Source organism: Heterocephalus glaber, unplaced genomic scaffold, assembly GCF_053883595.1.
Source record: "Heterocephalus glaber isolate CG9 unplaced genomic scaffold, H.glaber_assembly_v1.0 deba00001504, whole genome shotgun sequence".
Taxonomy (NCBI): Eukaryota; Metazoa; Chordata; class Mammalia; order Rodentia; family Bathyergidae; genus Heterocephalus; species Heterocephalus glaber.
The window spans coordinates 34,469,216-34,482,767 of NW_028258324.1; the positions used below are offsets into that span (position 1 = coordinate 34,469,216).

The 13,552-nt window shown below is 37.8% G+C and overlaps 1 protein-coding gene across 13 annotated transcripts in view; it reads right to left on the reverse strand.

Annotated features, from left to right (window-relative positions):
- Veph1 (ventricular zone expressed PH domain containing 1) overlaps positions 1-13,552 on the reverse strand; it is a 297,176-nt gene that overhangs the window by 239,194 nt on the left and 44,430 nt on the right. For 8 of the 13 annotated variants that reach the window (XM_087186406.1, XM_087186410.1, XM_087186407.1 and 5 more), the window contains 2 exons: positions 12,630-12,845; positions 2,853-3,027 (listed from right to left, as the gene is read on the reverse strand). In XM_087186406.1, the coding sequence (XP_087042532.1) occupies positions 2,853-3,027; positions 12,630-12,845 (391 nt within the window). Of the gene's footprint in view, positions 1-2,852; positions 3,028-6,755; positions 6,859-10,842; positions 10,946-12,629; positions 12,846-13,552 lie in introns of those variants that run through there. The other 5 variants (XM_087186413.1, XM_087186417.1, XM_087186416.1 and 2 more) reach the window with 4 other exon arrangements.

The following is a 13,552-nucleotide window of genomic DNA, read 5'->3' on the forward strand; positions in this document are numbered from 1 at the left end:
GGATGTGGGGAAAAGGGAACATTTTTACATTGTTAGTGGGAATGTAAATTAGTATAGCCACTATAGGAATCAGTATGATGGCTTTTCAAAAAACTAAAAATAGAGCTACCATTTGATCCAGCTATACCACTCTTTGGTATATACCCAAAGCAATTAAAGTCAGCATACTTTTAGGCTATTGGCAGATCCATGTTTATTGTGGCACAATTCACAATAGTCAAGATATGGAAATAGCCTAGGTGCCATGAACAGGTGAATGGATAAAGAAAATGTGGTATATACACAATGGAGTATTATTTGGCAGTAAAGAAGAATTAAATTTTTTCATTTGCAGGAAAATGGATGGAACTGGAGGTCATCATGCTGAGCAAAATAAGCCAGACTCACACAACTATTGCAATTCTCCCTAATATGTAGAATCTTAAAAAGATCACATAAAAGTAAAGGGAGACTACTAGACAAGAGGAAGGGAATAAAGGGGGAATGGAGGGCTAGGGATTTAGCTCAGTGGTGCCTTCACCTGCATTGCATGGGCAAGGTACCGAGTTCGATCCCCAGTACCAAAAAAGGGGAGGGGGCAATGGATATGATCAAAATATATATAATTTGAAATCAGTATTTTGTAAAATTAATAGGGACTAACAATAAAAGAAAAAATAAGAAGAAATTCAGGAGAATAAAGATTAGGATACCACTTGTCAAAAAAGAAGGTATAAATGTGAGAAAAAGTATAAGTAATGAAAAGAAACCCTAATGATGACTCTTAAAAGTGTTTGGCAGAAGATATAAGACAAAGATTGTCAGCAAATTGACTACTCAGAGACGTAAAACCCTGGGCTTTTACAGTCATATCAGTCCTAAAACACTAAACCTTAAAATATGCAGTCCCAACTTCTTATTGGTCAAATTATCATTCATTTTATGGTAATTTCCATAGTGCCAGATCAAATAAACCAAATTATTTGTTTATTTCGAATGCTTGCTATGAATTACGAAAGTGTGTTTTGTATCTCAAAAATGTCTTTGTCATTGAAAAAGCATTTAAAAAAAACCCAAATGGGTGCTAAGCACCCAATGATAAATGTAAATGTACTGTATACCTAAAATGTACCAATAAAAGAATTTAAGGGAAAAAAAACCCGCAAATGGATGAGCTAAGTAGTTGGCATCTAAAAGAAATAATTCAATTATTTTCATAAATCTGTTACTTAGAAGCTTGACTATCATGATTTCTAATTCTTATAAAATTTGTTCCAAAAATGTTTCCAAGGTGGTGATAAAACATAATTACTTTCTTGTACTTTTAGCAAATTTAATATCACATATAAAGTGAAATTAGCAATTTGATCCCGTAACCAAAAGAAATTAGAAATGAAAATAATGACTGGTATTATTAATGACATGTATTTACAGGGGGGCCCCAGCTTGAGGGATAAACTTGATTACTATGCTGCTGTTCAGACATATGTGGGCATCAGACAGTGAGGGGGGCTGGTTAGAAGTTTGGGGGTGCTAAGAACCCTCCTTAGGAATGTCTGTTAAACTGAGCTCAAGTTAGGAACAAAAAAACCTATTCCTTGGCAGGAAGTAGACATTTTGAGAACTGGAGGACTAATTTGTTGGTAATCTTGAATAAAACAGAACCATCTATTTAATTGCAAATGTGGTGGCACAGTTTGGCACTGGGAAATAAACAGCCAGCTCTGGGACCTCGCTACCAAGGGAAAGACTGCCTTTCTCTCCTGCCACAGGGGCCACATGGAGGAATTAATGGCCTGAGGACTAGTGACCACTCATGTTTTGGGTGAATCAGCACAAAGGTTTGGAGGCTGCCATCCTGGCAGGGCAGACTGCTGCCTCCAGAGTGGAGTCTACTCCTGGAAGTTCCATGGCAGCCTCAGAGTCTGCTGGGCTCAGGGTGGTGGAGGAGGACCCTCCTACAGCATAATGTACCCAGAAACATAGGCAGAATAGCAGCATGGGCCTGTGGACTGTTGTGATTGCTCAGGAAGACAGCACACATAGGACACACTTACAGACTTCAAGAAATGCTTGGGCTGGGAATAGTTTTTAGGGGTTGATTCTCCACCTTACCATGTGGGTGCTTGTTGCACTGAAAATATGGGCTGAATTACTCGTGATCTCATGGGTTTTTATTAATAAGGATGGAGGAAATTTGAATGCATAACATTAAATACTATACATTGTTCTATGATTCCAAATCCACAAAGCATGGTTTCTGATATATCTGAACCAACGGAAAAAAGACAAGACAAGTTGAATATTTTGTGTGGACTAACTTAACCTTCTCTTTCATTCAAATATTGGAACAATTAACAGAGATGTCCTGATTTCAATTTTTGTGGTAGTACTATTTAATGCATTTGTAAGTCATTCTCAAATGATATTCACATTTAAGAAGTCTATACACATTTTCTTGTGTTTCTTTTCTTGCTTTTGGAAATCAAAGAGGAAGAGTTTTTCTGTCTAACTCTGACAGCTGCAAGACCTGTTCCACTTGGTCACAGGGACAGTCTCTCTACAGGTGGTAGATGGACAAGATGACCAGGAGCATGACAGACACAGTTCTCCAAACTGAGAAATGCAGAGGTAGAAGGAAGCTTACAGCTCATCTAATGAGTCCAAATACTTCATCTGCCAAGTGACGAAACATTGACTCACCCAGCCCAACTGACCTTACATATGTTTACAAGTCAACTAGTAGCAAAGCAGAAAATCAAATATATCCCTCAATACTTTAGACCCCACTTTCCACAAATCATGCATGTCTCATGAAAATACTTTTAAACAATTCATAAAACATGTCCCCAAGCTCAGCCATTGCATTGTACCTTGCAATATGCTCTTTACTATAACTTCTGTGTGGTCAGCAAGGAGATCCGCGTTGGTAATTGCAGCCAGGGACAGGTAGTTAGACATGTTCCTGCACAGTTCCTTGTTGCCTCTGTGGAGGAATTTCACTGCAATGGGGATGGCTAATACCATCACAGGGAGCCGGTTATAATTCTGAGGAAGTACAAGAAAGCAAGAAATAAGTGATTCGTTGTTCATTCACTTACTCATTTTTGCAAAAACATTCACTGAGCTAAGCTCCCAGAATACAGTGAAAACACAGGGCCTGCCCTGTATACATTCTGTCTGGGAACTCTTAGTCTTGTTTGGGAGACTTAAAGGCAACAGGCAGTTGAAAGCATAGGCCAATAAGGGCCACGACAGGCAAAGTACAAGGTGCTAAAGGAGTCAAGAAGCATCTAATCTTATCGATGGTGTTGAGAAGGATTTCCTGGAGGAGCTGATGTCTTACCCAAGACCTAAGGAATGAAGAAGAGATGGTTGCCTGATGGCAATGTAAGGAGTGGAAAGGAAGAGCCAATATGGTGGTGCAGAGGTGAAGGAGCACTTCAAGTATTTTGGGGAGTCATAAATAGCCCTTGGTTGCTGGAGTGTGGTATGTGAGGGGAAACAAGTGGGGAGGTGAGAGGAGGAACATGAGAAGTAAATCGGCATGATTATGAAAGGTCTGGCATGCCAAGCTAAGGACTTTGGAATTAATCTTAAGGGCAATCAGAAGTCATTGAGGAGAGGAACAACTCACCAGATTTACACTTTCAAAAATAACCAAAGGAATGTGGAACAAGTTGCATTCTGACTGTATCTTAAAAACTGCAGTGTTTTTAGAATCAATCAAGGATGAATGGATAAAGAAAATGTGCCATAATACACACAATAGAATATTATTTAGACATAACAAAAAGAGATCACAAAATTTGTGACAACATGGATGGAACTGGAGGGCATTAAGCGAATAAGCCAGAAACAGAAAGACAAATACTGCTTGTTTTCACTTATACAAGAATGTGAAAGCTAAAAAAATTGATTTCATAAACTACTACTACTACTACTATTACTACTACTACTACTATAGATACTACTGTGGTCACTAGAAGGTAGGAAGATGACTGAAGGAGATCAGATAGCAGGTGCCAAAACATAGTTATAAGGGAAGAATAAGTTCTAATGTGCTGCACCATAGAAAGGTGACCTATAGTTCACAGCAATTTATTGTATGTCTCACTAAGAACTAGAGAAGAGGAGTTTGAAGTTTCCAACACAAAGAAATGATAAGTATTTAAAGAGAGGGAAATGCTAATTATCCTGGTTTGATCATTACACATTATATAGACATGCTGAATTATCACATTGTAACCCATAAATAGGTACAATTATTAGGTGTCAATTAAGAAAACCCAGAAAACTCCTAAAATTTTGTAGTTACTGAGGTCCACAAGGAAAAATGCAGTACAAACATAAGACTAAAAACTGAAGAAATTCTGGATCCTAAAATAATTCTTTTCTTGACTTACTTTGTGACTGAACTAAAAATTTTTACATATAATGTACTCTGTTAACATTTAGAATAATATTTGAAATATATAAATTTTCTTAAAAATGCATGGTACATATTCACTACTATCAACCCCACACCTTAGACTGACCCTAGGCAAAAGTTGCACAGTGTAAAATGTGCTTGGGAACTCACTTCATATTATTAGATTATAAATAAATAGGGGTGTTATTTTCTAGTTGTTCCTGGGAAAAGTATATCTTTCCACCCATCGATTACTCCCCTGAGTACCTCCCACAATTCTGGATTTATGGTAGGTCCTTAATAAATAACTGTGAAATTGAATAATGATGAAATATAAATCTATAGTGATAGTCACCTATGGGAACATAAGGTGATGGAAAAAACATCAACTGGAAAAATATCTAATTTCAGCTCTACTACCATCTTGCTGGATGGTCATGGAGACATCACCCAATTCTCTAGATTGCACTTGTAAAAGTGATAATCACCATCTTCTCCAATCTCTGATAAAAAATCCTAAAACAGACATGATATCAACTGCCAGACACAGGAAGGCTGCTGAGGGACCACTGACCTTGTAAAGAGGGCGAAGTAATGATCATTATCCAAATGGAGGTAAACATTTAGATAATCACTATCTAGATTTAATCTGTTATTGCTATGGTTTCCTCCCCTACCCCAATCTCAGCATTACTAGTTTCTTCCCCAATGTCTACTCATCTGTTTTTTGGAGACTCTACCATAATGCCTCTTTGGGGAACTGTCTAGGTGCTTCTAATGACAGCATTTCCACCCTTGGTCTCAGGAGTAATTAAGTGACCTAGATACTAGCCTGCCAGAGAATCACATTTCCCTGGTCCAAGTGATGGGTTCAAGGGGAGGCATGTTACTAAATTATAATTGAGGAGTCATGAAAGGGCTCTATGAAAGGAATCCTCTCTCTTTTTCTCTTTTGCTGGATTCAGGTGTCAAGAAGGGTGGATTAAGAATAAGTGCTGCCATCATGTGACTAAGAAATTCAAAGAAGCATAGATTATCTAAGAGACCAGTTTAGACAAATCAGGTCCAGGTTGTGGTAATATCATTTGAGCTTCATGCTCTAAGTTATGCCAGCGGCCAGTTCTTTCCTAAATTTTTCCAAATAAGCCAATTAAATCTCCTGTGCTTACGCTCCCCTCTTCCCTTGTCTCTAGAAGCAAAAATATACCTGGTAAATCTTTAATCTATTCCTGTACTTTCATCTATTTTTCCAGACCCATGGGTCAACCTAACCCCTAGGAAGAGAAAATAGGTATTCTACAACCTATCTTGATCTCACTATTAACGACTTGTCAGCCACTTTGAAAGTTCCAACCCTATTGTTGGTGGCAATCTTGTCTCTACTGCAGTTCTATTCAGTAGATCTTTGTTTTATATATCTTAAAATTTTTTTCCAGTACTGGGGATAGAACTCGGGGTCTTGCACTTGCCAGGCAGGTGCGGTGCCACTGAGCTACTTCCCAGGCATCTTAAAATTCTTAACACAAAGTATTAGGACTGTGGTCTATAGCCAGACTTGCCTGATGGCTTCTCTGAATGCCTCTGTTAGAGTGTCTCCCCTCATGGTGAATTAAATTGGGCTCAACTGGGAAGGTCATTATGGATGTGATGAGCTATGAGCCCTTCCTGGGAGGCTGGCTGATCCCCTCTCCCAGGAAACTGGACATATGCCTGATCATACCACAGAATTGTTTGGCTTTATGGAAGCTAATCCACATCAAAGAATTTCTGAAAGGTTGGTGCATAACAATTATGCCAATGTGTTCATCCACAGTGGGAGACTTTTCTAGGTCATACCTTGGGCGTGCTTTTCACATCATCAGGATACCAAGAAGCCAGACTACAAATCAGAGTGTTCACTCATGGGCACACAATCAGTCAGAACAAAGAGATACTGAGGGATATCTCATCAAGGCTATGGTGATTAAAATAACACTCCTGCCCTGCAACTGAATATCCATCTCTAGTGACCAGAACTTTCTGCTCATCAAATTGAATCTGTGCACCCTCCTCCAGCCCTGCTGAGTAAACCTACAAAATAATGATTCCATACAGAGCAATTTCCTTTTGTTAACATATTCCTCAGATATGTGGCATGTAAGAAGGCTAATTAATTGACCATTTTTCTCAATTATATTCTATCTCTGCTCCCTTGAGGCTACATTCAAGTGATTTCAATAAGGCCACTTAGCTTCCCTTTGAGTTGCTCCTATGGCCAGCCAATTTTTACATTACATGCATATTTTTGATAGTTTAACTTTCTTTTTCTGGTACTGGACAACTGTTCTCAGAACTTTCCAGCAAAAAACTCCATGCCCAAGTTTACCTTATTTACTGTGGATCTTTTGCCAAGAATAAGTTGCAGGTAGAGAGATACATGTCTTCCAGTAGAGGAATATATGTCTCCAAGCACATTTACCTGCAACTTGCTGAAAAACCAAAGTGGTGGCAATAAGAAGTGTATCCTATTAACTGAACACAGGCAAGCCCAGTAAAAGATCAATGGAAATCAGTATTTCCAGCAACTGACATGTTTAAACTTTGGGATAAGTTAGTGATTGCCAGCAACAATGAAAGAACAGGCTGTCTTTACATTCTTTTAAGAACAATTCTAGACATTCTGGAGAAAAACATTCATCAGCTATTAAACTCTCTGAAGAGTGGTTGCATGAGAAAGGTATAAAATCCCCTCCCCCAAACATATAATGTCATTATTTAAAATTTTTTTAACATACTCAATTTTTCTGTTTTCCTCCCAAACATGTCATTTGAAATTCTCTCATATGACACTAAAAGTAAAACACTAAGCCAAGAAAAATTGGTTTATATAAACACGAGGGAATTGCCACCAAAGGCTTTCAATGTCCCCAAAGTGTCAGATGGTTCCTGGCATATCACGAGGCTATGGGCACTGCTGAAGGCAACAGTATGTGAGTAAGGGGCTGGGAAGCCAAGTTGAGGCTCAAGAGAAGAGGTTCCCATGGACTGAACAGATAACAAACAACTTCTTCCGATGGCTGTGCTTTGCTCCCAAAGGCAACTAAAGAAGTTGCCAAGGCAGTAGAACTTAGGCTCAAGAAATTATATTATCTCTGAAACTATTTGGATCAAAGAAATGCTAATGGAACACAGACAAAGAAAGTCCTGTTGTTACAATCTTACAAATAAACCACTTTAACAGCAACTGATAATGCAGAGCTATGCCAGACCTGGCCCCTCAGCACAGACGTGAGCATGTTGGTATGAATATCATCTTGCACATAGTTCAGTGTTCGGGGAACAAACTGAGTGAAATGCAGTACAGACATAAAGTCTTGCTCATGGGGACAGTTACATTTAGCTGTAGAGGTAAAGCCAGAGGGCCTTGTCCCATGGATGCCAAGAATTATATTTCTAACTAGATTAGCACTAGTTTGAGGTTTTGCTGGAGATTTCCCTTTTGAAAATGCGCTTTGGGAATGTTTCCCAGTGTTTTAAAAATGAAAAGAACAAAGCAAAGAAGAAGAGATATCTGAGGTGACAGCAACTAAAAAGCTCTTTGGCTCTCAGGTCTTCACTACAACAAAAGAGCTATAAAAATGATTAAGATCAAGAAATATAGTCAGTCAAACTAATTTTGGATTTATACAAAAAATGTCTGATTCTTAGCAGCACAGGTATATATAAAATCTATCTGGCACATGCACCTACATTTTCCCAGTGGATTTTCTGACAGGTAATAGGGAAGCTGGTTTCAGGGAGCTAAAGGTGGGAGGATTGTCCCAGCCTCCTTTCATTTCATGCCACTGTCTGAGGACTGAATTCTGAAGCCTACTCTGGAGAGAAGTGTGGCTGCTCAGGGAGCTAGAGGACCGTCACCTCTTCGGAGACCATTCAATAAATCTAATTTGAGCACCTGTTATATATGCCAGGTACTTTCTAGCAATTGCACTATGTGAACACTTTATGTGCCATTATCAGCTTTAATCCTTATAGCAGTTTTGGGAAGTATCGCTATCCTTGTTTTACATATGGCAAAACAGAGACTCAGAAAAAGAAAAAAACTTGCCAGTGTCTCATCCATACAAGAACAAGATTCTTAAGACTCTGAAAGCTTTAAGCTCTAAAGTTCTTTGCTCTTCTACCTCTTAGCTGCTCCTGAGGGAATCAGAATTTCAGACAGGGAGATGTGAGGTAATCTGATTCAATTCTTTCTTTTATATAGGAGAAGCTGAGAGATTTGTCTATGGAGACATGATGGGTTGGTAGAAGCATATGGCCCTAGGAAGAGCAAAACAAGAAAACACCAAAAAAAAAAAAAAACCCCAAAACAAAACAGAACTTATGTATGCATCCTGTATACATATACTGATATTAATTGAGAAAGAATAGAAGGTAACTCTGCAATTTTAAAAGTTATTTTAAGATAAATGTGGTAAGCTCATGAATTTAAAAACCAAGAAAAGAATGGATTCAATATAATTACCAATTAAAAAAGGTATAGCAATGGAAACCTAAAGCAAGTTTGTGTGTAGGCTGAAAAAAAGAAATTTGAGGGAAAAAAGACAGAAAAGAGTGTGTGTGTGCGTATGTGTGTGCATATTTAGCTTAAAATGACAATGAAATTGTCAGTTAAAAATTCTAATTAAATGCTTGAGGGTGTGCAGACAGGAAATGGCTAGGTGCTCATCTGATTAGACATTATGATTCTGGGTTTGCGTATCTTGGAAAGTGGGGTGGGATGGATAGGTCATTATTTTTCATTCTTTTCTTCTTTTTGTGTGTGCCCATTTTGTAGTTTAATGCCTGGCAGAGAGCAGCTGCTATATAAAAATTTGTTGAAAGGATTTTAGGCATAAGAATTTACACATTTTACATGCTCTCTCATTTAAATAAACACTTATTAATGTCTTTGTTATCTTTACTTCATTAGCTAGTTATATATACTATAATTTACATAATAAATCTATTATTTAAAATCTTTTAGTAAGTACAATTGCAACATTCAGAGGGGCTGGACCCATTAATTTGCTTGTATGAGATTTATTTTGGAATCATATTATCCAAGCAAAGACAAAACATAATCTGCTCATATGACACACACACAAAAGAAAAAAGTGAGATAAATGTTATAGAAGTTTATCAATAACCTCTTATATACCCATCATTCTTTTCAATTTTCATTTTTTTGCAAGCTAAAAAACATTTAAAAGTTGGTCTACTGTTTTATTTACTGAACAAAGAAAACAAAATGAGTCATTTGAATTTCTGCATGGTTCTCACAAACTTTAAATTACTAGTGGTACAAATTATTTCAATGTTTACTAAAGGCAAAAAGTTCCCCTTAAAATGTGATGAAAGCTGACTGCAAACTCTGCGATCCCCTCCACTGCCTGGCTGACTTTCTGGGAGTGCATCCCAGAGGAGACTTACTGGAAGATACTTTCTCCTTTGGAACTTCCAGCTTTCCTCTACAGTGGCCTCTGCCTCCTTCTGGGGGCACACAATGGAAGTCTCCTATGCTGGGCCTGCAGGCTGGAGTCATCTGCTTCAGTGATTCACTTTTCTCTCTCAACAAAGAAGCCTGTTCCTCAGCTCTTCTCTTTCCTTCCCCCAAAATCTCAGTCCTTGACCTCTTGACCCTTCTCTCAATAATCTCACTGGCTTACTTACATTGACAGTCAGTAAGTTTACTATTTCTAAAAAGCATTTTCTTCATTTCCCCCTTTCACACAGGAGACACAATGCCCTACCCAGAATAAAGCATCCCTTTATATTGGAACTGTAGACATTTTGGAAAGGTAGCACACTTACAATTTTCTGACTCTGATCCTATTTCACAAATCTGTACTAATGCACAAGCTAGTTTTGTGCTTAGAATACTCTCTTGCTCTGCTTTACCAATCTGGGAAAATTCCTGCTCATGGCTCACACCTTTCCAAATACAATCTGCATCCAGAAAACTTTTCTGGACTCCAGAACTGGGGTGACAGAGGAGCCACTAACCCCTCGGAAGTTCACAAGCACTTAAAATGTAATCAGTTAAAACTAAGATGTGCTAAAACAAACCATATTTATAAGAGCATTAAAAATATAAATGATCTCATTGTTATACTGATTGCACATTGAAATGATAGTATTTTGCATATATTAGATTAAGAAAAATAGATTATCAATTTTATGGTTTTGACTTTTTAAATTGGCTAATTGAAAACTTAAAAATTAAACACATAGCTCATGTTTGTGGCTTACGTTAGATTTCTGTTGGGTAGTAGTGGTGCTCTAAGTTCAAGATCACTGTTTTGAACCTGTAGAGGGACCTGGAATGTAGGGTTGATTTGTGAATAAATATCGGTCTCAGTGTCTGTGGAGTGGCTCTTTGGTGTGAAATAATCTATGTTTTGGATGTATATCAATAATATATTTAAAGTTACCTATGAGGAACAGATGTACTAGGTCTTTGGTGTGTCATTCAAGTAGCATTAATCTTTCATCAATTGACTGAAATCTCCATTGCTTCCCCACTCACCCTTAACCCTGGGGACAAGAGAGAAACAGCATGATGATCTGAATCAGGGAACAGTGAGTTCCCCAGCACAGACAACTCTTTAACACAAAGACAGGAGCAAAAAGCAACTTTTAATGAGGCCGGTGGCTCAGTGAGTGTCTCCTGTCAGTCTTGAGAGCCTGGAACAGAAGTTTGCACTTCCTTATATACCACTTTTTACATATACAAAGCTTAATTCCATTGGAGTTTCCATGGGAATATAACAAACAGGATTTACACAAAGCAGAGCAGTGCGAGGGGGAGAGGAGAGTTCTCGCAGGACTTTCTGAGTCCATTTTGCTCTTTGGGTGACAGATTACAGAAGCTGTCATGGCTGTTCAGGTACATAGAGCATAGTTACCTAGTTAACCCATAGTTGCCTAATAACACAGTTAATCCATAGTTGTGTAATAACACAGTTAACTCAGTTGCCCAATTCCATATGGAAGGGTGGTGTCCTCTCTCATTCTATGTAGTTTTTTGTTGAGTCAACCAGCCTTACACCAAGCAGATAAAGTAGAAAGTGTTCCAGTTAAGCATGAACAACTGTGAGGGAAAAAGGAGAAAGGAAACTAATACTGTGCTGTACATAGTGCTATGCAGTTATATAGCTCAGCCAGAATTTCATGAATTGTACTCATTGGAACTTACTGGATTCTGAGAGATGTTCATAAATGTTGTGTTGAGGATGGGTAAGGAAAAGGAGGTTCTATGGTCAAATGAGATTGGAAAATGGTAGTCTAAAAAAAGTTAACTAGCTTTTTTAAAAAGTTAAAGGACTTTTCAAAGTCTTTAATATGCTATGAAATATTGCGACAGCTGAAAAGAGAAACATTGAATTCAGTGTTCCTCAACTCACCTGATCACAGAATTCTTTTTTAAAAATTTATTTTATTTTTAAAATTTTTTTGGTACCAGGGATTGAACTCCGGACCTTGAGCTTGCAAGGCAGGTGCTGGAACCACTGAGCTAAATCCCTGGCCCAACATAAAATTTTTTTTAAAGAAATACCTATCAACATTAGTTGGTAAAATTTGTCATAGAAAATGTCATTTAATCTACATTTTCCAGAAGAAAAAATTCTGCCTTGGGAAGATAAGTGACTTGGCCTATGTTTCAATGTTACACAACTGCTTTGTGGGTGAGGCATAATTTCAAATTCTCACACTAAAGGAAGGAATGAAATGTGATCAGAATAGGGACATACCATCATAAAGAATTCACAGTTCACACAGAGATTCACTTTAAAATGACTTAGTCACTTCCTCCCATGTATCCCAAGCTTCTCACTCGCATCTCTACTTTCTCTTTGGTCTCCTTGGATGAAAGAGGTCTCCTCTTGTAAATATTCCAGTATTTCTCCTTAGGATCTTGGCACATATTGCTTGATTTCTTGCTTCTTATATGTACACACTTTATCTTTCCAAATAGACTAGGGGTTGCTGTAGAATTACTTTGAATTCCCTACAGTGTGTCTTTCACATAGAAGGGGCTTAATAGAACTTTCTCAATTTATTAATTATTATCAATAACTGGCTTAGCTACTTATAGTTTATGGTGTCTCTTTACAATATCTAAATGGTGAAGAAAAATTGGCTCTTGGTTCAGAGACATCATGTGTTCAATGAGATGCCAACCCCATATCAAATTGCTTGCTGTTAAAAGCTGGCCTACCTGTAAAATGCAACTCATGATATCGGATGCAATTTTTGCATGAGGAGTATCTTCATCTTTGCCGGAGGGTCTTAGGTTGTGTTCCAAGCAGGAGTCCCAGAGCCCCACAAGGGCCTTGGCATGCTTTTCAATGGATTCTGTCTCTCTGATGGCTGTTGTGATTCTTGTGATACAGATTTCAACCACAGCCTGGTCATTGTTATTGGTTTGGTAGTCCTATTTGGAAAGAGAACCTTCATGTTAAATAATACTCTAGAAAGTTATCCTTCAAAGGATGAAACACTAGCTAGGTCATTTAGAAAGCAGGTATGCCCTGCTGTGTGCTATGGAGTGAGGTTGTAGAGCCCAATATAATAACAGCCTTCTTCTTTAGAGACAGTAATCTTGTGGAAGAGAAAGATGTGCAGACATGGGAAAGTGGAGCAAGTTCATAACATCACCATAGGATGGAGCAAGGGGAGTTCAAAGAAGCTTAATTATTCACTAGCAGTGGGTTTAATCTTACAGCCACTTCAGTGTTTAATTTTGTTACTGGCAAAAGGTTACTTTTTAGTCTGACATTTCAGTAACATTTATGAAGTTTTATAAATTACTTTCCAATGTCTCTCTCTTTTGGGATACACTAGAACATATCATTTCATTTCTCCTTTTTTAACTAAAATTTGGCTTTCCTCAACCAAATTTGCCTTCATTTCTCTATTTTAATTCTCTCTTAGGTACCTCATCATCTTTACTGAGAAATAATATATCCTCTGAAATATCTAAATGTACAAACAAAATGCCTATCACTTTAATTTGGAAAATTGGCCTATGAACTCCACATGGGTGGCTCACAAAACTGAACACATAATACAATAGCAAAATGTTAGATTCTTACATCATCATGTACAATTAGAGATGGGAGGTGATAGGGCTTTTCTATC